Source organism: Orbicella faveolata, unplaced genomic scaffold, assembly GCF_042242905.1.
Source record: "Orbicella faveolata isolate gen_17 unplaced genomic scaffold, um_ofav_v1 contig_34, whole genome shotgun sequence".
Taxonomy (NCBI): domain Eukaryota; kingdom Metazoa; phylum Cnidaria; class Anthozoa; order Scleractinia; family Merulinidae; genus Orbicella; species Orbicella faveolata.
Genome location: NW_028301563.1, coordinates 24,094,054 through 24,119,465, shown reverse-complemented (window position 1 = coordinate 24,119,465; position 25,412 = coordinate 24,094,054). Strand labels below are relative to the sequence as shown.

The 25,412-nt window shown below is 39.5% G+C and overlaps 1 protein-coding gene and 1 pseudogene across 3 annotated transcripts; one reads left to right on the top strand and one right to left on the bottom strand.

The window, feature by feature from the left end:
* Positions 1-5,585: 5,585 nt before the first annotated feature.
* LOC149105373 (uncharacterized) lies at positions 5,586-8,793 on the bottom strand (annotated as a pseudogene).
* A 9,874-nt stretch (positions 8,794-18,667) lies between these two features.
* LOC149105372 (uncharacterized) lies at positions 18,668-23,098 on the top strand. 3 transcript variants are annotated; one of them, XM_089271613.1, is made up of 5 exons: positions 18,672-18,875; positions 20,456-20,577; positions 21,023-21,163; positions 21,728-21,853; positions 22,177-23,098. In XM_089271613.1, exons 3-5 carry the CDS (start codon positions 21,057-21,059, stop codon positions 22,280-22,282), a joined length of 339 nt encoding a protein of 112 aa, XP_089127739.1. In that variant the 5' UTR covers positions 18,672-18,875; positions 20,456-20,577; positions 21,023-21,056; the 3' UTR covers positions 22,283-23,098. The 3 variants fall into 3 exon arrangements, 2 of the variants coding, with proteins under 2 accessions (XP_089127739.1, XP_089127740.1); XR_016201521.1 differs by having other exon boundaries at positions 18,668-18,875; positions 21,781-23,098; XM_089271614.1 differs by lacking the exons at positions 18,672-18,875; positions 20,456-20,577 and having other exon boundaries at positions 20,589-21,163.
* The last annotated feature ends 2,314 nt before the right edge of the window (positions 23,099-25,412 follow it).

Genomic DNA, 25,412 nt, shown 5'->3' with positions numbered 1-25,412 from the left:
AGTTTATTTTTGTTTATTTTAGTTTTGAAAATTTAATTTTACATACTTTTCTCATAATTATTATAATTATGCGATATTCCGGAATATTCCGGGATGTTCCGGAATGTTCCATGTTCCTGATTTAATCGACGGCCGTCTAAATCCCGCATTCACTGCCAGGGGCATTATTTATATTAGTCCGTGTAACTGACGATGTGTGGAGATCTGGCCCGGATAGTCGCTGTTTTAAAAACCAGAGGCGATGGTGCTATCCAGTAACATCATTTGCCTCCTTTGATTCACATTCGATATTTTTTACTATAAACCCCTGTAAACCATGCTGAATTTTCAAAATCAGGTATTTTCTACATGCTTTATCTCTGAAACAAAGTCGTTGACCCCCATTTTGTTTTTGCATTTCTGACACAAGTAACTCATTATCTGACTGCTGTAAAAATTAAGAAAAAATCTATCCACTGGAAAATTTTCGTGCGAACGTCCTAAATACAGCGTTACGTGTGTAATGTGAAACCGGAGAAAAGTAACATAACGACTTATCACGTGACCTCCTGACCTCAGAGGTCATTCGAGTTGTTTATTCAGTGTTCGGGGACTGATTTATTTACTCATGAGTCGACATGAGGCATATGGATATGAGAAACTAATTTACTACGGTTTGAAGCGTATATTCTATCATATTTTTAAAGGACTCTCGACTGAGCAAGACGATGAAAACAGCCAGGACTGTGTGTGCCACTCGGTGTCTTATCTCAAATATAAACATTGTCGACATTGTCGACCTTGTCAAATTTTATGGCCGTTTATGCTCGCTGTTTTACTGGAAATATTTTACAGAACAGCTCACAAGGACACTGGGAAGTTAAAATGGTTTCTATAGCAGCAGAAGGAACGTAAGTAACGGTGAGTCGTTTTTTCCTGTTTTAAACCGTTGACTTCCAAAGAATAACCTTGTGATTTGCATAAAATTGAACTCGCTTACATGTCGTAACATTTTATTTTACTGACGGAGAACATTTTAATTCCCAGACCTATAACTTTTCGGGTGAAAAAAAGCAATAACCAAGGTTTCCTAAAGTGTAGATATTTTGACCAAATGATATATACCAGAGGCCATTTATACTAGTCAAAGTTGGTCTTTATTTGCCCCTTGCCAGGAGACGCAAATGGCGGCTGTACAAATACCCTTCGTTAAAAAGCTACACACAAAACTTCAAGAAACGTATTATACGATTTTAAAGAATAAGAATAAAATAATATTTGTGCAAAGTTTGGTTTTCATAAGATTGTTTTTACGCCCACTCTGTTTTCGTAAAAAAGCGTGAAATTCTGAACATTTTAAGCCGCGAAAACCGCCATTATATGCAAATTTCGAACTTTCTTAAATTTTGGCCGTAAAATAAATCGTTGGAACTTTAAACTATTTTACCTTGAATAGGTTGACCCAAAGGTATGTTTTGGGGAAATAAAAGAAAAAGTGATTTGTCGTGACTGTCTTCTGATTCTCGACACTCTCAGAAAATCACTCTTAAATATTTATGTCGAGAATGAGCTTTAACTATAAGGTCTCTGCCATAAACACCTTCCACCTGATTCAGCATTGAATTCCGTCCCAAACTCCCTGCCACGGGTAGGCACGTGTTAGAGATAAGGCTATATTTAGGCTTGTATCATGATGCTCAATAATTTTGTTTAGAATTCAGAATTTTCGTTCGTGATCGCCAAATGTTTATTATTTTGTAGTTCCCTCGTTAGTCCCGTAATTCTAGGGCATGACTGCCCACAAAGTGAGCCTTGTGACTTCAGATTTTTTATCTGAAAGCTTATCGATAATACTTTAGCTCTAAGCCCCACCACTAGTCATGTTTGGGTTTGTCTACTGGCCTTGACCTGAATCTCCCACAATGATCCTGATGAGGTTTCTTGAAACGTTACTTTCTATCGCTTGTTTCAAGAATTTTGTAGTTTGCTCTTGAGAGTCGCGTGAAAGTGTTTGGGTTAGTATTCAACAAAATTCGATTTACAATCGATGTCATTAAAGTTACGACTGCGTAAGTAATGTGAAATTATCAGCGTTTTTGATTTTTTTTGTTTTCTTGTTTTTTTTTCTTTTAAAGCACGGTAGAAATCAAAGAGATTATTGTAAAAATTCTAAAAGGGGTTAATCGTGCCTAAATAATATCATATGCATAAAATAGGGGGAGGGGAAAAAGTTTGCTGGAATGTAAGTACTGTAACTATAACCAAGTAAGTAGTAGATAAATGTTGTGCTGTCGCATTGTATTGTAAGTTTTTCTCATTGTAAGTAGTGTTTTTTTTTTTTTTTTCTTTTTTTTGGTCTGTTAGTGTTAAACAAAGTTAATTGAACAAGAAAAAGAAAAAGAAACTACGGCTGCATACGTGTAACCAAACAAACAATTGCGTCTATGTTTTGATGTTTTAATCCGTCATTTTGTAGTCCTTGATATTCACCAATGTTTACTTTGCCGAAGGCTAAGCAGTTGTCTGTTTCGTAAACAAACGTTGCCATTTTCGCGACACTTAGAAATTTTTTTTAACTATTAACGAGTTTTTCTCTACTCATTTAAAGGAAAATAGAAATTGTAAGTAACCACCAAGTATGGAACACGGAGCCAAATCTCCGAAAATTTAATTATAAAATGTGACTTCTGTAGATATTATAATAGAGTTGCCCAACCATAAAATAAAAGACAGCCGTAAGCAAACCAGTGTGAATATGAACAATTCAGCATTTGGTGAGTGCGTTTTCCTCCATCCAATAAATCATAACCAGTTTCTACCTTATCGTAAATGCTCTTTTCCTTTGGCCATCGTAGCTTAATAAGAAATAACACACAAACTGCGGTGACAAACATGACAATAAAACGCATTTTGGAAAACAAAATTCATTAACTTGAAACATACGAAACGTAAAGTATTTGGAGTTTACCTGTGACATTCTAAAGCAAATTTCTTCTCTCTTAAAAGGGCGTTTTCGACCACAACAAATCATGACCTGAGGGGAAATGTATGCATGCAAGAAAATCATAAGGGCTTCTCAATCAGTATTGCATATTTTCCGTCTGTTCTTTACATGCTTCGAATTTTGACAGGAAAGACAATTAAAAAGTTTTGCGTCCTTACGGTTTCTGTAACACACATGGGTGTTTTTGCATCACTAAGTTTGCTCTGCACGCTTTGCTCTCACTTAACTAGTCAGAGTGGATGATGCCCAAATCAACTTTGCACTTTTTCTGCGCATTCCGTAAGAAATGTATGTGGTCATTTTCGCTTCATATGACCTGCCACTAAAAAATTAACGTTTTCGGATTCGTTGTACCCCATATGATAACCTAGTTGAACTAGTAAACTCAATTTTAGCCATCAGTTGGTATATGCCGGGGTGATTACATCTCGGATCAACGGACGCGCGTATAAAAATTGAAAACAAATTTCAAAACGGCGGCTTCTGTGCCATTTGAAGATGAATCGAAAAAATGACTCATATTGACACAGAAGAGATACAAGAATCCAGTGACGAGGTAAGCGACAAAACAGAGAAGCTGTTGAGTCAGCGGTCAATTGTTTCATAGAATGTAGTGACCTGGGGGAAAATTTTGCAATTTTTTGTTAAACAAGAGGCAAAAAGATTAAGAGGTCTTTACGAACAACGTGCTCGAGGGAAAGATCCTTTTTCCATTTTCTGTGAATCATCATCACTCACCGCAGGAGCAGAGTTAAAAGACGAGACCTGTACATAGTTGGATTTAATCTACAGGAGGCTGTCAGCTCGTCGGCGAATTAAGAGACCTTGGTATTTGGAGTTTATCCGTGACATTCCAAAGGAAATTTTCTTAGCTCTTGAAAGGACCTTTTCAACCACAACAAATCATGACCTGAGAGGACATGTATGCATGGAAGGAAATCGTGAGAGCTTCTCAATCAGTATTGCATATTTTCCGTCTGTTCTTTACATGTTTCGAATTTTGACAGGAAAGACAACTGAACAGTGTTGTGTCATTACGGTTTCTGTTACACACATAAGTTTTCTTAGCATGACTAAGTTTGCTCTGTACACTTTGCTCTCACCTAACCAATCAGAGTAGATCAGAGCGCTGGACATTGACCCCAACCGACTGAAACAAAATTATTCTTTAAATTTACTGTTTCACACCAACATATCTTCATGGTAAACTTTGTTTGTACCAAAACTTAACCAAAAAACGCTGTTAATTTTAGCAGCCGAAATGGACTATTCGAAGGAAAACGGCGTCAGCGACCCTGAACTAGACTACGTTTATGGAAAGGCTTGTAATGTCAACGGTTTTGTAAACGAAGAAGGCAGTGTAGATTCTCTTCTGTCTTCACTTGATTTATTCAAGTTTTTTTCTTCGAATTGTAGGGCTCCACTAGTTTTCTACGCCGTAATTTATGTCCAACCTTCACAGAAAATACACATTACCAAGGTGCAAACCCTGCGAGTGAAAAAAATTAAAACAATGATAAAATTTGAAAACCAGTTGTCAACACATAATCTGTCGATTTCACATGGGACAAGAGTACACAAACATACTTGTCGCAAACGTTCCTGAATAAGTTGCAACGAAAACAACAGCATTATATCCTTATTAGCGTATAATTTATGATTTTATAAGACAATTTTCAGGAGCTGAACAGGTTAATTTCGCTTGTGACTCTTGTAGTTTTATGCTCAATATTATAGGAAATATTAATTCCGCCGGCTTAATATTTACAAACAACTCGGCTCATCGTGCGGAGCTTATGTTCAGATCCAAAGTGAACGCAATACATACCAACAGCTCGAACCTACCCCAATGACACCGCAAGCAGCCTCTGAAGCCATATTTTTCTCGAATCAAGTACCTTTACCACCAAGGATAACTGACATTTTATGACGGTGGTTTTGGTGTTGAAACGGGAGAGACCCGTAGTAACGCAACACTCCTTTGAGTCACGCATGCGGAGACGGGATACTATATCTGTTGTCAATGTAAAAGTCGAGTTAGCAGACAAGTGAGCTTAAGTTAGCAGTATTCTCAAATACTGTAAAATCAAATACAACCTCGCTTATTTCCAGGTGTCACGGTTATCTTAGTATTTTACAGGCAAAATACAAATTGTGGCCAAACTTTTGCTGCCCATTTTTCACACATTGTTTTTGGCGGCAAGCGAGAGGGGAGTGGTCGGCGTCGTAGGGGTCTGTGAGCAAAAAGGAAGGGTAACCCTAATGCCACAGTTATCCTAACAATAAGACTTCTCTAGCACTCGAAAGTTTGTTGTTTTGTATCGGCGTGCTTATCAGGCAGCCAGAATGCGCTACCATGACAAACCCTAGCTGAGCGTGAATGTTACCCTTGCATCTGGGTTATATGTTGTCCTTGTAAAGACTCGGATAGGTACAACTCAGCTATCTGAACAACTTAATTTAAATTCCATGAAACAAAATATGTTCTACACACTGACGATCAACAATTAATCACCAAAATTGTTTATATTTAGTTTGGCGCTTAAGTTTCCGATATGTTTGTTGCTACTGTCGCTAAACCCTACTGATAACCCTACTGATACGGTACCCTCCCTTCTTGTAAACAGGCCTCAGTACAGTCCTTTTGGATCGTAAGGTTTGTTCATTGTTGACAAGAACAGTTCTGTGTTATGTCCTTTAGTAGTTCCATGTACGGAGCTCTCCTGCGCACGGGAGGTTGTGGTACATCTAGACCCAGGCCCTCGCATACACGCTGCAGCATTGATAACTTGAGCATCTTCAAGGTATCACCTTTCACCATTGAGGAAAGATGGAACTGGTCATACAATAATGGGATGCTGGATCTGGCTTGCTGTGGCCGCCACGTCTCTGGCGCCAGTGAAATTTGTCTCCTCTTCTGGTGCCTGGATATCTAACTCATTCATATCTTGCTGGCGAGCGCCAGCATTAAGACGTGAAAAGTAAGAGGCGATCTGCGAGGCTGTAAGGAGTTCTGATGACTGGAAAAGGCGCAGACAGTCAGCACCACGAGCACGGCGCATTTCACGAGCAACGACCTCCGCATCGAGCTTTCGGCCTGTTGTTTGGCCGATACGAAATTTAGCCAAAAGGTAGGACTTTTGTTTATCGCTGAACCGATAAGCTTTTTTTGACAGCTCTTAGAGCCCATCCCTCCTTGGCAGCTGCAATAGGGTAATCCTGGGAAAGCGTTGAGGTTTTTAGGGTTGGTAAAACGCCAACGCCCTCCTCCAGGGCTGACTTGTAACCCATTTTGGCTAGATCTATCACAGTATGTCCCTCAGGGGACCGTGTGCATTTCTCGAGGGACAAGTGCTTTTCAAGCGCCGATACCTGTTGAAAGATGCGCACGCACCCATCCTGGGGACATGAATAAACCCCAGCAACTTTGTTGCTCTCCTCTGGATTGACGTTCTGCATTTCCTCCGCGCTGGCTTCAGGAGTTGTGGCTTTGGTCGACTTGTTGCCCAAAGGTTTGAAGTCTCCCGGGGAAAATGCTGCCACTAGTCCGCTCTGACTAGGTTCTGAAACATGATGAGACACACATCCACATTATATTTCAATCTAGGAACAAGTTACAATGCAGTTATTGTTATTGGTAATAACAGGTGTTGAAGAGGTACTACTGAAAAGCATTACCCATCCCTCACTCCCTCTGTACCTACCACTATTAATCAGGGAGGTTTCCGCACTCGTTATTGTATCTAATTAAGGTCGAATTGTGAAGAACACCGTAGTAACGGCAAAATAAGAGAGTTTGTCAGTCCGTAGAACAAATCGTGACATTATGTCTACAATATTTGGCTACTCACCAAAAGACCTAAAAGACGATACATCCAGTTTGATTACATCACCAGGACCGACACCAAATGCACGCCAACAAGTAACGGTATCTGTTGAAGTAAACTCAAAGTTGTTCAGCTTTGTGATACTTGCTACTGTCTGGGCCGTGTCTTGCGTCTCGGCAATGGTGTCCATGGAAACCACTCGGACTTCCTCCAATCCTCCATGAGAAATCAATGCAATTTTCATGTCATTTGCAGTGCACACGTCGTGTCCTTCATTTATGTATGCCCTGATATGGAATTTGCGTGACGCAGCCAATCGACCTGCCGCACCTTTACCCTCTTGTGGATTGCTAAAATCAATGCGTGCCACCCAAATTCCGCAACGTGTTCCCATATGTCAACACGCCAGGATTGTGCGAGAAGAATGGTAGCACCCGGTCTTATCCTGACGAAAAAAGGCCGTGTTGATTTCCGAGTGCTCCTGCTTAAGTATGGTTAGAACGTGGTGCATGGTGGCTACGACTGCAGAGCTTCCCTGCCTACATGACTGGATGACGTGGATGAACCCTTGCTACTGTAGGACCGCTTCTACCCGTCGGTATGCGACTGATATGTGCCAGGATATAGCACGCTTTCCAAACCAGTCTGCTTGGGACTCTCGGTACCTCTGCGGCAAGAACTTCATTGCCCAGTCGTTTACAATGAAAACCGTTTCTTGGTTGAGGGCAACGATGACATCCACGCGAGCCTGGTCTTGGTGTGCCAATCGTAACAAATGACATTCCTATGACTGGATGGCAAACGTGGCGTGATTGGTAAGATATACAGCTTCGTCTCTGTCGTCTTCCGTGTGAAACGCCGCCCTAGCTACGGCTTCTGAAATGGCGGTAAGCGTAGAATCTAGGTTTTCGCACTGCTCGCGTACGTCTTCAAAAAAAAAACAACTATTAGCTTGAGATCGCCTTTAAGATACAATTTGGCAGTCTTCAAGGATTGGGTGTCAATGGCATCTGATTCCTTTCCCAGCCCGAGTTCCCTAACCTGGCGCACTAAGGATTCAAGGTCTTCAAAAGCGCGAGCACCTTCTGCGGCAAAGTAATCAAGCCATTGAAGAGACTTGCGCACTGAAGCTTTGCACTCTGCTAGTATCCGCAACATGGTACGCTCGCTGAAGGGCTCGAATCCCGTCTCATCGCAGCACTGTTCGTACTGGCCCGCTATGTTCTGTGGAATAAGCGTACGGATGACGTTCGGTATTTCAATAGTTTTTCCTGAGGAAAGCGTCAGCATTTCTGTCCAAAAGGCAGATCTTGGACTAAATGAGGACTCGTAATGAAGGACAGAAAATGGTCCAACTGCTGCCGCTCAACTCTTACTCTCACTAATGGTTGGTAGGTCATGGAAGCGCCGCGCCCAAACTGCAGGCGATGAAGGTTGGCTATGGTGCAGTGATATCTCGACAAGCCTGGTATAAACACTGAGATGGCCTTTTACCTGGCAAGACCTGCCATAATGGACAGAATCTGCCTTCTCGTGTCCCAGCCATTTGCATTGCCGTAAGCCTCTGCCAAAGCCTCGAGGTAGTCTTTTGACGGCTGCGATAAGTCTTCTAGACCAAGGGCCTTCTTCATGGCAGCAGACGAGACAGTGGCCTGCCAAAGAGAACCTGCGTCTTTCGGGTTGACTGTGCGGAGGACGGAGGACACGATCTCTGCCGTTCTTTTGGTGTATCGTTGCTTGGTTCTGTCAGAGACTTGTTCCCACTCAAGCCAGGGTTGAACTATCGGAGCGATACCGTCGGAGAGTAAATACTCATTCAACCTTTCTCGAGGTACCACCGACGTTGCCTTCACAGCTTGCGTTTCCTCGCTCGTGCTTGAAACAATGCTATTTGTATCTGGACGAAGGAAAGTCTCATCGTCAATTGCAAGCCTTGATAATTCTGCCGCCAGATCTTCAGATGAAACATCGCTGTCCGAGGGATCCTTTTCCACCAGTGTCTGCTATAAGTAAAAATAATTTCAATAGTAACTAAAAAGCGTATTTATTTTCTTTTTGGTATGTGGGTGTATGTTGTGAAGTGTGTGCGATGGTGTTGGGGTGGGTTTTGGGCTGGCATGATTAAATTAACACCCGGCGCAAAATTAGTCAGCTTCTTACCGTGGATTGTTCTTGAGATGACTCAACATGTAGTACAGCTTGTTCAACCGCAGGCGCAGCCAAAGGTGTTCCACAGGCTTCTGACTTCTGGTCCGGCAGTGACTTGTTTTCCAACAGCTGTTTGCTCACGAACTCTTTACACTGTTTGCAAATTGCTGAAAAAGTGAACCAATAAACCTCTCACTTCTTGCCGAAAAATATACTGCTCGAGGACAATGCGAATTTTCTCAGCCAATTAAAATAACTCGAAAAAGCTCTTACGAAATCAGAGTGACTTCAAGACCACAGAAATAACTGTTCCATTCTGTCGCGCGATCCCTTGCCTTATTTCCCTTTGCGATTACTTCACAGGCCAGTCCGTTTCACCCCTCATGGTTCCGAAATAGGAACAGTTACATGGATATGTATAACTACTTGTACGAGATCTGGTAAACATTTTAGGCTATATGCAACTGATAAAAATAAAACAACTCACGCGATCCAATTGGAATGAGAATCGTGGTTTCCTCAAAAATTACTGCTCATTGGTGGCTATTCACTCGGTAAATTCTTTAGCATTCGCTGATTTGTGGGCGGCCATCTCTGCAGGGACTGTGCAGACAGATTTTCCTGTCCTCCAACGGATACAATAAACGGCTCTGTGGTGCGGACAAATATTAAGCAACTCGTGCTCTTCTTCCACTTTAAACACACCTAAAACATTGACAGCATTTAGCTAAACATCTCATCTGTATGTGGGCACTACCGGTTCAAAAATAGCATAAATGACACCACTCACCAGCTCTCGCCAACAGTAACTTCATCTCTGTATTAATACCCTCATCCCCGCTTAGTTTGAAGCTTGCCAAATGACTGCTGACATCTCTCGTGCAGTCTTTTAGGCTAACGCACTCGGGGTGTCCTGGATAGTCGCTCGATTGTCCGCAAACGCTGGACCTACCTTGCAGCGTAATGTAGCTACAGAAAAATGCCATGTGAAAAATACAAACACTTAGGGGCACAAAATGGCACAGCTAAGCCACCAGCAGGACTGGTCTCATATGTTCCTGGTTTTCCAGTTCCATGTAGCCAATAATTTTACCACACTTTGGTGTGCACGTGACTTGGCTGTTGTGTTACTTTGTAAATAAACTGACCTTTCAGGAAGATTTCAAACACGTCTGGTTCCTACAACGGATGCTTTAATGCTAGCTGAAAGCTGGAGCGATAGCAAGTAGATGGGAAAACGGGTTTTGGTGCGTATTTTGTGTTTATTTTAGAAATATATTTATATGACTGTGCGTGGTTTGCGTGGGATCGGGAAGTTGCAGGTAAAAGGTGAAATTAGATCAAATTACAGTCCAGTCGGAAAATGAGAAATAACAAATAAATTTACACCATTGCGCGTAAACTAAGCGCTGTTAGACACTGATGAGATGTTATCTTTTACCAAATCTTGTTTGGAGAGTTCTGTACGGGTCCGCAAATGATCCCGGGACCGCAAATGATCCCGGACCGGAAATGATCCCCAAATTGAACCAGAAATGACCCCGGACCGGAAATGATCCCCATATTGGACCGCAAATGATCCCGATCAAAAAATAAGGAATGGCATGGATTTAAATCAGAGGAAGGTGGGAACATATACAACAATTATGAACTAAAAAACTTGTTTTATCATTTTACAAAAAAAAAAAAATTCCACAGTTGCTGTTTTTTTTCTTCGAACGGTTCAGATCGTTTTCACTGTCACGCAATAAAAAATAATAATAACTCGAAAACCAACCAATGGAAAAAGCTAAGACAGTGCGATGTACGCTATAGAAGATAACTAATTAAGACACTTCTCCAAGTTTTAGGCCTGCGCGTTTCCCCAAACTTCAGAAATTCGTAGTAAATGTTTCCCAGAAATTTACAGAGCCCAGTAAGAAAACGGCACGTTGGTATACATCCGTGGTACACCAATATGGCAGCCGGAATATAGTGTAAACATCTAGAACTTACTTTGGGTTTCAAGGCGACTGATCACCAGCACTAAACAAACAAGCATTTACATAAGCACTTTTCCTGATGCTCTAACTTCCAAAAAGGCTCAAAATCATGAGATAAGTATATATTTTTCAACAAACTCGATAGTAGCCTTGTGTCACGCAACCTCCATAACCCTGAAATTCAAAATGCTCTGGTTTCCAAACGAAGCACGCTAATTGTAAACAGATGGAAATATACCGCCTCTTATGCCTGACCTATTGAATTAGAATTCTTAGAAAAACACATACTTGTAAACATTCTCGAAATACCGGGGGGGGGGGGATAGTATCAAACATCTATCAAACAGCTAACTTGTCAAAACTAAGCGCAAGCCTTGGCCTTCCTTGGTCATGAAGCTGAACTTCATAACTATAGCTTGGAATTTTGGCTTCTTAGAATACTCAAGTAGTCATTTCGGAGGAATTAAAGCCAAAATACGACCAAATAAATTTGTTCAAATTTCCAGTGCTATACACTAGGTGTTTCACAGAGTGATGAAGCGATAGGCTTGTAGGTCTACTCATGTGACAGCGTCTTCCTTAATAGTTGCTTCGTGGTTAGATTTTAGTTTAAAACTTTAGACGAGTGGCGTTAGTGGCTGATAAAATGTGATTTAACTATAACACCGAAATATCAGTGTTTAACAAAGGAGGATATGTAGCGTATGTTGCACTGATCATAATTTTACTGAGAATTGCAAAGAAATGCAAGCCAAGTCGCGTTTTGATGGTTGAGTGGTGATATTCATAACATCGTAGTTAGCAACAAAATTTAGTCGAAAATATGAAAAAAAAAAAGCAAGTTGTAAGCCTCATTTTCTCTTGATTATAATTGTAAAATGGCTTTAATAAAAGCATCGGTATTCACGTACGCCAATTGCCTATCCACACCATCCCACCATCCATGCCATTCGGTATTTTTTAGTCGGGATCATTTGCGGTGCCTATCGGGGATCATTTCCGGTCCGGGATCATTTGCGGTCCAATTTGGGGATCATTTGCGGTCCGGGATCATTTGCGGTCCTGGGATCATTTGCGGATCCGTACAGTTCTGAAATGCATTCATAAAGTTGAAAATACATCCGAGAAAAGACGACCATTTCCGCAATGTTTACATAACAAGTCGCCGTGTCATTTTAAAATAGTTTCCCACAACAACTTATCTTATAATCTCAAGGTAATAATCACACGATAAATATATATTTTAGCGTTTTATTTCGTAAGTTGCTCAGAAATAACGATAATCCAGTCACTCAAATGTAAAAAGCAGCGAACATTAAGGTTTCGGTCTTTCTTTACGTCGAAATGTAGACAGATATTTTGAAAGATGTGCTGAACATCGTTCGTAGATTCCAGTTTTTTTCAAAGGGAACCAGTTCGAGTCCGACCTTGAGATTTGGCAGAAAAACAGTTAAAAGACAAATCTTTTCAGCTGTAGAGTTAGATTCTGAAATAATTAGGTACCAGAGAGGGTTTTATCCAGTCAAAAATAGCCAATATTTTGCCTCTCGTTAACCGGTCGCCGGAAATGTTTTTTGAATGGCTTGAAACCTTAAAATAATAGAGCTATTCTATATCTGAGCAAAATTTAACAGTACTTGATTGAATTTCAAGATTTTACGAACGCTTCGTCTTTTCGTGTTATTTGGGGCATTCCATTGGGCGGAAAACGCACTTTGACCGCATTTTCAAACTTTCGAATTTTTTTCAAAAACAAAAAAGCGCTGGAACTTAAAATTATTAGTTTTGAAAACAGTTCACCAAAGGGTATCTTGAGGCAAAATATGAGCAATGTGCCAAAATAGTCGCTGTCGCACGATTCTCAATGCTCTCAGGCAGGTGCACTTAAAAAGGGACAATCGCCGAAATTGATAATCTTACTAAGAAACTATTAAGAAACAGTTTAATGTGTCAATTATACGGATAAATAACTTGTCCATATCAACTATGTCTTGTCCGTCTTCAAAGGGTATTTTAACTAACTGTTTGTGATTATTACGCGTACATTTGTCTTTGTGTCACATTTTGTGTCGAATTTGTTAAAAAATTCCTATACTACTCTTTGATGCCCAAACCAACTTTGCACTTTTTCTGCGCATTTCGTAAGAAGGTATGTGGTCACTTTTGCTTCATATGACCTGCCACTAAAATTAACATTTTCGGATTCGTTGTACCCTATATGATAACGTAGTTGAACTAGTAAACTCAATTTTAGCGATCAGTTGGTATAACAAGTCGGTGTAAGAGAGCATAAAAGTTGCAAGATCAGATGCAGCTGATTAGGTACAAAGAATGTAATGTCACAAATTCGGTATCCGATCAATCCCCCTGGGCACACACGCCAACAAAAATGCCGGGGTGATTGCATCTCGGATTAACGGACGCGCGCATAAAAATTGAAAACAAATTTCAAAACGGCGGCTTCTGTGCCATTTGAAGATGTTCTCGAAGAAATGACTCGTGTTGACACAGAAGAGCTACAAGAATCCAGTGACGAGGTAAGCGACGAAACAGAGAAGCTGTTGAGTCAGCTGTCAATTGTTTCATAGAATGCACTGACCTGGGGGAAAACTTCGCATTTCTTTGTTAAACAGGAGGCAAAAAGATTAAGAGGTCTTTACGAACAACGTGCTCGAGGGAAAGATCCTTTTTCCATTTTCTGTGAATCATCATCACTCACCGCAGGAGCAGAGTTAAAAGACGAGACCTGTACATAGTTGGATTTAATCTACAGGAGGCTGTCAGCTCGTCGGCGAATTAAGAGACCTTGGTATTTGGAGTTTATCCGTGACATTCCAAAGGAAATTTTCTTAGCTCTTGAAAGGACCTTTTCAACCACAACAAATCATGACCTGAGAGGACATGTATGCATGGAAGGAAATCGTGAGAGCTTCTCAATCAGTATTGCATATTTTCCGTCTGTTCTTTACATGTTTCGAATTTTGAAGGGAAAGACAATTGAACAGTGTTGTGTCATTACGGTTTCTGTTACACACATAAGTTTTCTTTGCATGACTAAGTTTGCTCTGTACACTTTGCTCTCACCTAACCAATCAGAGTAGATCAGAGCGCTGGACGTTGACCTCACCCGACTGAAACAAAATTATTCTTTAAATTTACTGTTTCACACCTGCACATCCTCATGGTAAACTTTGTTTGTACCAAAAGTTAACTAAAAAGCGCTGTTAATTTTAGCAGCCGAAATGGACTATTCGAAGCAAAACGGTGTCAGCGACCCTGAACTAGACTACGTTTGTGGAAAGGCTTCTAATGTCAATGGTGTTGTAAACGAAGAAGGCAGTGTAGATTCTCTCTTGTCTTCACTTGATTTATTCAAGTTTTTTTCTTCGAATTGTAGGGCTCTACTAGTTTTCTACGTCGTAATTGATGTCCAACCTTCACAGAAAATACACATTACAAAATTAAGAGAGCCAAAGAGTTTAGTTTCACCAAATTGAACGCGAGAGATTAAAGAAATATATAGACAGTACACCTTGGAAAAACGATTGGACACTGCTTCGAAGACAAGAGTGGCATTCTTATTGTCAACACCGAAACTTTAAAAGGAAGAAAACGTCGCTGACGTCCACCTTAGTGAAAATAAAGTTTGGATTCTCGCGTCTATCTAGTGGTTCATAAAAAAAGGTTTACATTTATCTTCGAGTGCAGTGGATACAGAACTCCACGCCGTTGCTTGTTCTGTGGCCGTTCAACAGGCGGACTTGTTACCTGCCAAAGTATTCTTTTACTTACTTTCTTAAATTGCGTGCAGCGGCATACCAGGTGAGTTTGGCCGAACCATGGTACGTACTTTTGCGAGAGGTAGTCCAGCCGAAATACCCATGGCGAGACCAAACCAGCCTGATATGCCGCCAAAGCGTACCAGAAAGGAACGATTAGGTATTTACCGTACCCAAATTCGGCCAAATGACCTGATATTGTAGCCATATCAAGTCAGTGACTTGATCTCTCAGGATATCAAGACAGGAGACACAGCTTTTGATTGGCTAGTTGGGAATTTAGTTACGGTAATCTAGAGTTACACGAAGAGATCTACTCACAGGTCCAAAAGTTCGGTATTGTAGCGGAAAATATCCTCAGATAAGTCGTTCAACTGATTGTTTCCCAAGTACCTACCAACAAATAATCACAATCAGTGTCAACTGCAGGATAAAACGGAAATTAAAGAGTGTGTGCTAGGAGGTTCCCTTCCTGATATAGGATACAACCTTACAGAAAACAAGAATAATAAAAATAAAAATGGGAAAACAAAACTCTCTTACAAGATCCTTTCCATGTTGTTTCTCGATCTAAAAAATTCTGAGATCCCGGAATTGCAGGATCTCTTTCATTTGTGACACCACTCATATTTAGCCTGAGAAATAGGAGATTAGGGCAGAGTCACAAAGTGTCCGCGCTGACTTAACATGGAATTTATCTTACACAACAAGCGTTTTAAAAGGCGACAGTCGCCGAAATTGATGATCTTACTAAGAAACTATTAAGAAACAGTTTAATGTGTCAATTATATGGATATATAACTTGTCCATATCAACCATGTCTTGTCCGTCTTTATCAGCAATGTCTTTAAAGGCTATTTTAACTAAGTGTTTGTCATTATTACGTTTTCATTTGTCTTTGTGTCACATTTTGTGTCGAATTTGTTGCAAATTCTTATACTATTCTTTGATGTGCAAATCAATTTTGCACTTTTATAGCGCATTTCGTAAGAAATGTATGTGGTCACTTTGGCTTCATATGAGCTGTTACTAAAATTAACATTTTCGGATTCGTTGCGTCCCATATAATACCCTAAGTTGAACTAGTAAACTCAATTTTAGCAGATCAATGTAAAACAAGTCGGTGTAAGAGAGCATGAAAGATGCAAGATCAGATACAGCGCGGTGATTGGGTACAAGGAGTGTAATGTGAGAAATTCTGTATTCAATAAATAAATTTTCAAGTGGTTCTGGAACCAGTCCGATACGAGTGATAACAGTTACTATGCAAAATAATAAGTCTGTCGTTAACTCGTGTTAATACAGTTGCTGCCTTTTCGTCCGTTTTGAGACTAAGTTGGCGACAGGCTACGTTCCGCAGCTCAGTGCTCCTGTTTATGGAGTGTAGGCTGCAAGTGCGCCGGTGTGCTTGTAAAATCGTGAGTTAATTGGTCTTTGAGAACTGATTTTTACCAGAAGGGATGACAGAATTGTCCACATTTTTTTGATTGAAAATCTTTCAAAAATTATGACTAGTTTATTTGATTTGAATCTCAACTTATCATATAAATAGAGAGGCGGTGGCCTCATGGTTAGAGCGCTCGTCCCCGGATCGAGCGGTCCTGGTTCAAGCCCTGGCCGGGGACACTGTGTTGTTTTCTTGGGCAAGACACTTAGCTCTCACACAATGCTTCTCTCCACTCAGGAGTATAAATGGGTACCAGCGAATTGTTGGGAAAAGCTGACAAATTGCGGTGGAGTGACCTGCGATGGACTAGCTTCCACTCCAGGGGAAGTAGAAGTACTCCTAGCCGCTTCATACTATAGAAACTGGGATAAGGTCCGGCAGCTATGAACCAGTCCCGCAGCTCCAAAGCCTCACTTATCATATAGGCACACATCAGACATCATCACACATCACCTCTTGCAAAGATGTTGAAAATATAACACGGTTTCTGCTGCAATATATTCAGCTAAAGATATTACTCTTCACTCGTCTTTTACTTCCTTCTGTGTCTCAAGGACAAATATGGGCAAATTGTATTCAAAATATGACTTTCGTCTTGCTAATTACATATAACGTACTCCTATAGACGAAAATGGCGTTAGTTGAAAATATGAAGTTTCGTATCTCAGTTAAGTGTCATTGTCACAGAAAACCGGGCAGCAGGAAAAGATTGAGGTCGGCTGTTTATCTCCATCTTAATTTTCAGAGTATAAAAGCTATCCGAAAAGATTAACAACCATGGCACTTAACGATGTAGGTGTTCGTTTTTCTTTGAGATATCACCACATCATAATTTTGGCCTCGCAAGCGGTCTAAAATGGCCGAAATTTCCGGCAACTTTAGGTGAGGCTAAATGATACCTCTTACAAATCCAGAAAGTCTTATTTTTTGCGATAATATTTGTCCCCTTATTGGTTAACTGAGATATATTTGAGATTTTTCGCTTTAATCCTACGCTATTCTTGTGGTGCCATCTATCGCGGCTGAATCGTTAATAGGCGTGACTCAATTTTAGCCATTTTCAGCGACTCGTTTTTCAAAAGTGCGGTATTTTATTTCTATAGAAAAGATATATTTTTTTTTTCACAGTCTTTTACACTGCCATCACTATCAAGTTTAGTTAAAATTGTTAAAAATTTGAGTTTAGTCGGAGTAACTGGTCTTGCAAAGTCCCCCAAAAAATCATTAGCCAGAATCATTTCCCGCCAAAATTTTTAGCGAAGAATATCACTTTATTCCCACTTTCTGCGATATTTAGCCTTGATTTACAAAAAGATCTGCCAAAATAGTTAGTTGGACAGCAGAATAGCATATTTTAGATGTGACATCGTTTTTTTACGATGTGAGCATTTCAAACACGCCAAATCCTTACTATTATCTGGGCTAAACTTTTCCGCAAAAATTCTAGTTTAACAAAGTGGATCCTAAGTTCGCTTGTGATTTTTGCTATCAAGTAGAACAGGAAGTTTAACGCTAAAAGATTTGTAAAACACATTGAAACAACAAACAAGGTTTCGGTTTCCATTGTCAAGGTAAAAAGTGAAAAAGTATAACGTGTACTTAGAGTATATAAAATATGAGCAATACATAAAATATTTGCGGGTCCTATGCGTATAATTCTCAAGGTAGGAAACGCAATACAGAAAAACGCGTGCGAAAGTGTTACGTAAACAGTTTGGCGCGAATGGAGTCGGTTTCCGTGTTAAGAGAGCGCTTGATGTCGATCCTTTACGTACGGCATCTCGTAGACTTAGCAATCGAATTTGCTGTTACATTTCCTCAGAACTTTGAAAAGGTGGCTAGTCTCTGTTTTGTTGTTCTCTTGCTGTGTTTCAAGGTGTTTTCCGATGGCTGAATAACGGTGTTCATTTATGCGTTGATTTAAGTGTTGGACAGAGAACAATGCAAGAGTTCGAAGTTTTCATTCTGAGGAAAAATGATAAAAAACACTTATTTTTTTCTCAAGCATCTGAGTGGATTTGATTGGCTAATCATACGCACGTGACCGGTCCAGCTTGTTACGATACGCTGGGAAAACTTGTGGTTGCAGTTAACCTGGAGGCTATTCGATGCGAGTTTTGAATGAAAGGAGCGTTAGTGATGGAGGAAATTTGTGTCGTCTGTGGTTGGTGATTCTCATATGAGTTTAAAATAGTGTCGGAGACACCTTTTAACTGTGAAAAAGCTGGCCGTGAGCTGTAGTTTGCAGCTGTAGTTTACAGGCAAAGAAGTAGCAAAGAAGTAGCGAAGAAGATCGTGAAAGAGAGCGGGCCAGCGCTGGGGAAGGAGGCGAAACAGTACTGAACACTGCCGTTAATTATAGCGAGTCAAGGACTAGAGAAAGGGGATGAAATAATACGGAACAATGCCGTGAAGCAAAGCTAACGAGTACTATAGAAAGGAGACGAAATACCCGACAGCTATAGAACTGCTCAATTAATTCGCGCGTCGAGATGCTGTGCAGCCGAGCAAGAAAGGTCACATGATTAAAATCAGGTGACGAACTAGGGAACTGTGTGTTTAGTGCAAAACAGAAAACACAGCGGAAGAAAGTGGTTGATTCGTTGATCTATCGAAAAGATTAGATCAGTTCCGTTCAGTCTTCACAACTTTTGCAGCAAGTTTCTGCCTGGAAGATTTGCACTGGCCGAAGTGAATTGCCAACTTGAGGTAAGCGACGTTTGTTGTGGCGTTTGCTATGGAAATTATGAAGTTGCCTCGGCGAGATAAGCTTATTTTCAATAGGAATCCTTTTTTAAAGTCTTCCTTATTTGAAGCCACGCTGTGAGGCATTTTGTAAATTACATAGGTTTAATTTCGCTCATAACAATAACACGTGAGTGGCTTTGTGGAGGTTGTTGTAAGTTGCATATTGTAAACAAATAAAGTTTTGTCTCGAGTTTCGTCGTCACGTTTAAAAAAAAACTGTATTTGTAAACACTACCGGGCGAGTTTTGAAGTTTTCTCTGTGTTAGTTGGCACAACCGCTTCCTAGACCACAAAAATTTCTTAAACCAAGATAGGTCAACAAACCATTTTAAGCCGAAGCGAACAGGATTTGCTAAATTTACTTTTGACGTTCCTATGTGAATATTTACATCTTGTGATTACAAAGTATTTCCTCGTTTTGTTAGTTCAATTTATTCGGTTTGACGAAATGCTTGGGGGGAATTTCCAGGTTAATTTGGTTGAAGACCGGTAAAGCTACCGCCGGTAGAATGACTGCAAAGTTAAATTAAGCCGTCGGCAAAAATACACACTGTGATATTCAAATCTATGCTTAAGCGTGAATAATTGTTAAACTTTAACACTGCAAGCTTAAACGAATTTTCTTCATCCTTTCTTTCACTCCGTCATCCTTCATTGAGAAGGGATTTGCTGTTTGATACTCAGCTGTAATGATATGCATATTGTGTTTATAATGTAGATTTCCTTGTTATATTTTGTTGTTGTCCAGTTAGTTCGGTTTGGTGAAATGCTTGTAGTCGAAATGTCGAGTAGACGATTATGCATGTAAACCCAGTCGGCAAATAAAGCTCTACTTCGATTTTGATTTGCTATTTCATTTTATTAGTGCCACTGCTTTTGGTTGGGAGTACATGGACCCTATTTTCCTAATGAGATGTTATTCCCCAGTGTGGTATTTACACTTATGGAAATGTTCCATAAAAGTGAGATAGTACTAATTAAAAAAAAAAATGCTAAGAGCTGTACTCGGTAACTTGAACAGTGAAAATGACATTTACATACGTAGAAAAAATTTAGGGCATAGAAGTCCTTCCCCTGACCATTTCTCGGTAATAAAAATAACTTTTACATATGTACATTCAAAATTTAGTTGGTGAGAGTGCATTCCTCGCTCCGCTCTCTCTCTGCTCTCTTCTTCACACAAATTTTTTGATTGACTAACTTATTAACCAAATGTCACTGACTGTTTTCTTTGTTGTGCTTTACTTTTTTGCTCGTCGATGAAAGTTAACGTTAAAATCTGACATTTGAATGCCTCCTTTGCTAAACTTAGTCACCATTTAATTGTTATCACTCCCTGTGAATTCATAGAGAATTACCACCTAATGTGGAAGTCCTGTCTTCAAGTGAGGGAAAATGACACTGCAAAAAGTTACAAAAAAAGTTACTATGAAAGTAAAAAGAATTGTGAATGTCGATCATGACTTGGTGTACATTGTACATCATGTAAAGGTATGTGGTTAGTGCCAAAGGCATAACATTTCATGCATTTGCCTTTTCAGGACAAATTATATAACAGTGACATTTTAAAAGATGTGATCAGAAAAATAATTAGTATTGTCCAGGCAGTACCAGTTTATGGACGGCATATGCAGACAGTGCGAGGTGCTGTAAGCATTACCAGGTAGTTAAGTTAGTTTTATGCTTATGACTTCTTGTACTTGGATTTTGTGTCATTTCATCACAAGAATAAGTAATGAAAGATGCATTAGTTGACGCAATTTATTTTCAAAGGCAAACTTAAAAGTCTGCCTATGGTGGATACCGGTTGTGTGTAAAGTGAATGTAAAGCAAACACACTGTTAAAGATGTACGTGCATGTTAATATTGAATAATCTGAAATTTCAGCAAGTTTGAAAATATATTATATCTATGACAGTTCTGGGGTGAGGGCTGTTACATGTACATGTAAATGGCTCATGCTCGATTTTTCACTTGTTATGATTTAGCTGCCAATATGTTCTGTAAACTAATTTTAATAGTCATCTGTTGGTGTGCAACGATATACACCAATATATAACCAAATATTGTACAGTGTAAATTAATTAACCAAATTATGCTGTTTTCAGTTGACCAACGCTACTACATGTACATTGTAATGTGATGTTGAAGCGCACAAATTTACAAACATACCCGGTGTCAACTTGTCAAATGTATGAACTGGCCAGCCAGTCTAGATTACAAAACTTTCTGAAAGTTGGCCTTACCAGGTAAGATATTTCTTAAAGCATATTTTGTAATTAATGATTTCTCAGACATTGTTTTCTTCAAGAAAAGACCCATACCCCACATGGAGGTTTTTTTCTTTAAGAGCTCCCTCCACCTGTTACTTTGGAATTTCTAATAACTGGCCATGAATGGGTATTGCATGTGAATATCTCCTGGAACTGCACACTCAGACTAAGTCAGCAAGAACATCAGTATTTATCCTGACAAAGTCTGATTTTAAGTTATATGTACAACCAAACAGCCTGGATGGCCCTTTGATTGGGACTACATGCACATTGGTGTACTGCAATGTTCCAGTTTCTTGTTTAAAGCAAATTGCATGTGCGCTCAAAAGCAAGTTGCCAAGTTCATAACAGTTATATATGTTTGCTTTGCATTTCAGGACAGAGCCTGCCACTGTGAAAGCTTTGGTACCATCCCCCTAGCATTTGATTCACTGCTGTAGACACTCAGTAAACAACTAGCAATGAAGTGCACTGTATATCAATGAAAGGAATGTCCTCTGTTGGTTATAAATTATAATTGATATGTCTTTGTATGTTTAGTGGTGTTCAAGTAGCAGTTATATACAGTATGATTACATCCCTGTTCCTGTCAGTCAATATACGAACAGTGTACACATGGGCAACCTGGATTAAAACATCAAAGATTTTCAAAGCAACCATGGCCAGGTGAGATATTTCTAAAGAAATATAAATTCAAGGTCCTTATGATTGCTTATAGGGATTGATTTTTATTGTAAACAATATCTTACTGAGTGTATTTTTCTTATGTACTAATTGTTGTAGAACACAGAGACCACTGTCATGACAGAAATATTAATGTGTTAAAAGTTCCATAAAAAAATGCACTGGGAGCAAATTAAATCATCATAGATGCAGCTTCTGAGAGATCCCCAATATTAATGGAACATACATTGTACATACATGTAAAAGAGTTCAATAATTTATTACTTAAGACTGTAATGCTTTTTTTGGTTTCTCTATATTCACAGACGACTTGATGCCATAATAATTTCTGCACTAAGTTCATTGAACAAACTGACTTGGAAGTTGTGTTCTGCAACCCATACTGTGTGTAGTAATATCATACAGCTGTAGCTGCAACATTGTGACAGATAAACTGTATTACATTATTAAGAAACACCTATGATACATGTATTAACTAATTATTTAAAGTGTCTCTTAAATTAATCAGTTTTTCCTAGAGATAATTTACTCATCATCTCATGGTTTATTTAAATAATTGCTTTTTTGGCTTAAAAATGATATTTATTGTGCTTGGTTTATGTTGCTCTTAAATCAATTTTGTGATAACCTGCATTGGGCATGGCATAAATTAATATTTTGCCAACACGAAATGGAGAACTGGGTCTTAAGCAAAGTTGCAGGATTAGTATTTTTGTAGAAAGAAAGAGTTGAGAAATTTGTGACATTCTACCGACAGCCTTGCCATTCGCAACATCCAATAAGGTTAATTTGTTCCCTAGTGTTGTACGAATAGTGTTCTCTAACTTATAAATTATTTCAATCAGTTGGTTACGTGATTGCCTTATAACCGCATGTCCAGCTTTGGTGCATGCAGGATATTGATGTATTGTTTATCCATTTTGCTGTAAATTATCTTTAATTGATGTGTCAATCAAAACATATCTTTGATATGCTGGCTTTTTCTGACAAATGTACCTATGCCTCATAATCTTTGAGTGTGTTTGGTTGTGAAGTGCAGACAAAATACACGTACATAATATAACTTACGTATAGCTTACATGTACTTGTAATTCTTGGTATAATTTAATCATTATGAGCAAAATTAATTAATGGAACCCAATAACAGCTCCTGTAGTCCACAATCTCAGTCGAGAAAAAGAACAAATTGCATTGGAATTGAATAATAAAATTATTATCAGAAGCCTATGCAAGTATTCATGATCAACAGCAAAATATCATATTTATCGTTCATGCCAGAGTGATTTTGCTTATATTTATACTTTAAGAGATGGTGCAAACCCTTTCAGCAGGAGGAGACGCCATACAAAAATGAAGATAGCTAACTATCTTTGGGGATCAAGTTAGAAAACAAAACTTTTTAACTTTTTACATGTGTATACTACTTTGGTATTTTTGTGAGATTTCATTTAGTAGCAATTTGGGGACTGAGTATATTGTAACCACTGTATTTCAGTCATACCCCACCACAAAAAAATTGTGTAAACTTCTTTTGTGCGGGAGTCCCACTTGTTAACTAAGAAAGAATATAATGATTAATAACAATGTCTTGTCTTTCTCAATAAGAAAGAACAGGAAATGCCACCAAAAAGCACAGAAGACAGTTCTGTCATGTGATCAACATTATTGGTGGCTCCCCTGAAATACTTGAAATCTTGGCTCTGTTTTCATCATCACACCATCTTACACCTCGATCTGCTGATCTAATCCTAGTTCGGGCTGAAACTATAAAATCGCTCGCAGTTTACTTCACATACATGTTCATGTTGGATTATTTTCATCAGTAACAACATTCCAAAAAATAACTGACGAGCTCCGCTTTTAGGCTTGGCTAAATCTATATATTATGACTCTTAGAAATATTTTCTGAACTATCAACGAATTTTTCTCTACCAAATTAAAGAAAAAAAGAAATTTGTAAGTAACCACCCTCTGGCTCGGGAGTAAGGGGGCGTGTCTAAGCAAAACATTGGTGGATTCATCACTGGCAGTGTGATTCCATGTTTCAGATAGCCAGATTATAGGTAAGTTTTCCTTCATTTCGCTCCTCGACTTCATCTCCAATGGCCGCCCATGGATTTTCTTCCTTATCTTCTTCCCCCTTTGGTTCTTCATCTTCTTCCTCCTCTGGTTTGTCATCTTCTTCCTCCTCTGATTTGTTCTCTGGTTCTTCATATTCGTTATCCTCACCGTGTTCTTCTTCTTCCGCTATCTGTTCAACATCAGTAACGTCCCTTTTATTGTACCCCTATCTGATCTGTATGATCTGACCAAACGTCTAACGACACACTTCATTTTATAAATTTTTCAGTGTATTGGGTGTTCGTTGTTAAACATCATACACTTCCACTCGAAGGAGTTAACAAGTGGGATTCGCTGGTAACAGCAGGTACTCGTTCACACGCGCCTTGGGGTTTGGACAGATGGTATTCGCGAATATGGAACTGGTAATCGCACCAGCAGCCACCACTAGTAAGGCCATCCCATTGAAGAGAGCCTTATATACCTTGAAAACACGGTACATGTGACTGTTACACCACCTTTGACAATGGTAGAAGGCATAGAGCGAATCCAAGGAGTGCAAGACGTCGGTTTTCAATTGCACAGCTGCTGCTTTCAAGCACTTTCCTTCCAAGAGCGAAATGTCTTCTAGAGGAATGTTTGGATCCTTGTTTTTTTTTCTACACTGTGTTTTCTTTATGTACTGTCTGTGGTGATGGGAATGGGGCTTGATCGTGGATCCGTTCTTCCAAAGGAATAGCGATCTCTACTGGAATAGATACTGGTTCTGCCATGGCTTCCAGGCTTGATGCATCTTCACCACTACTTGGGATAAACTAACAGTGCAACTCAGCAAGGGAAGCTTGGTTTTCATGTATAACTGCGGCGACCTCTCAACCACGTTGGACACCAACGTATTGATAAGTTGGGTGATGTTTTGGATCAACTGGTCCAACGACCGGCAAAATTTCTGTTCTTGCATTTGGATATTCATAATATATCCTCAACGCTGTCTTCGGTGTAAATCAAGAAAATGACATTGGGTAGGCACCTTAATACCTTTCTTGGAACGCACTCACACCACACGAAATGTTTTTCAAAAAAATAAAATAAAATAAAAATAATACACCAGGGCCTTTATTCATAAACGCCTCCAAGTATGTTTTCAAACCATAACAAGGTTTCTTTTTAAACAAATCAATGTCCTAGCCATTTGTCCCCTCATGTGTGTCGAACTTGACAGACCAGACTGTCTTATGACAGGCGACTTCTTCCCCAGCGGTGTCTTCTACTCACAAGTTAACCCCGTTTTCATTGTTTTTTTTCTGAGAAATCTTTCGATTTGATCCCGGAAGTGAAAAACACTTACGAAGCATATAAATTTCGGTGGAGGAAAACGTAAAAGGGAAGAGACAATTCTCATGTGATCTTTACATGATGTCATACGGAAAGGCGTCTAATAACAAGGCCACAGAAATTCTGTTGTAACATTTCTTATCAG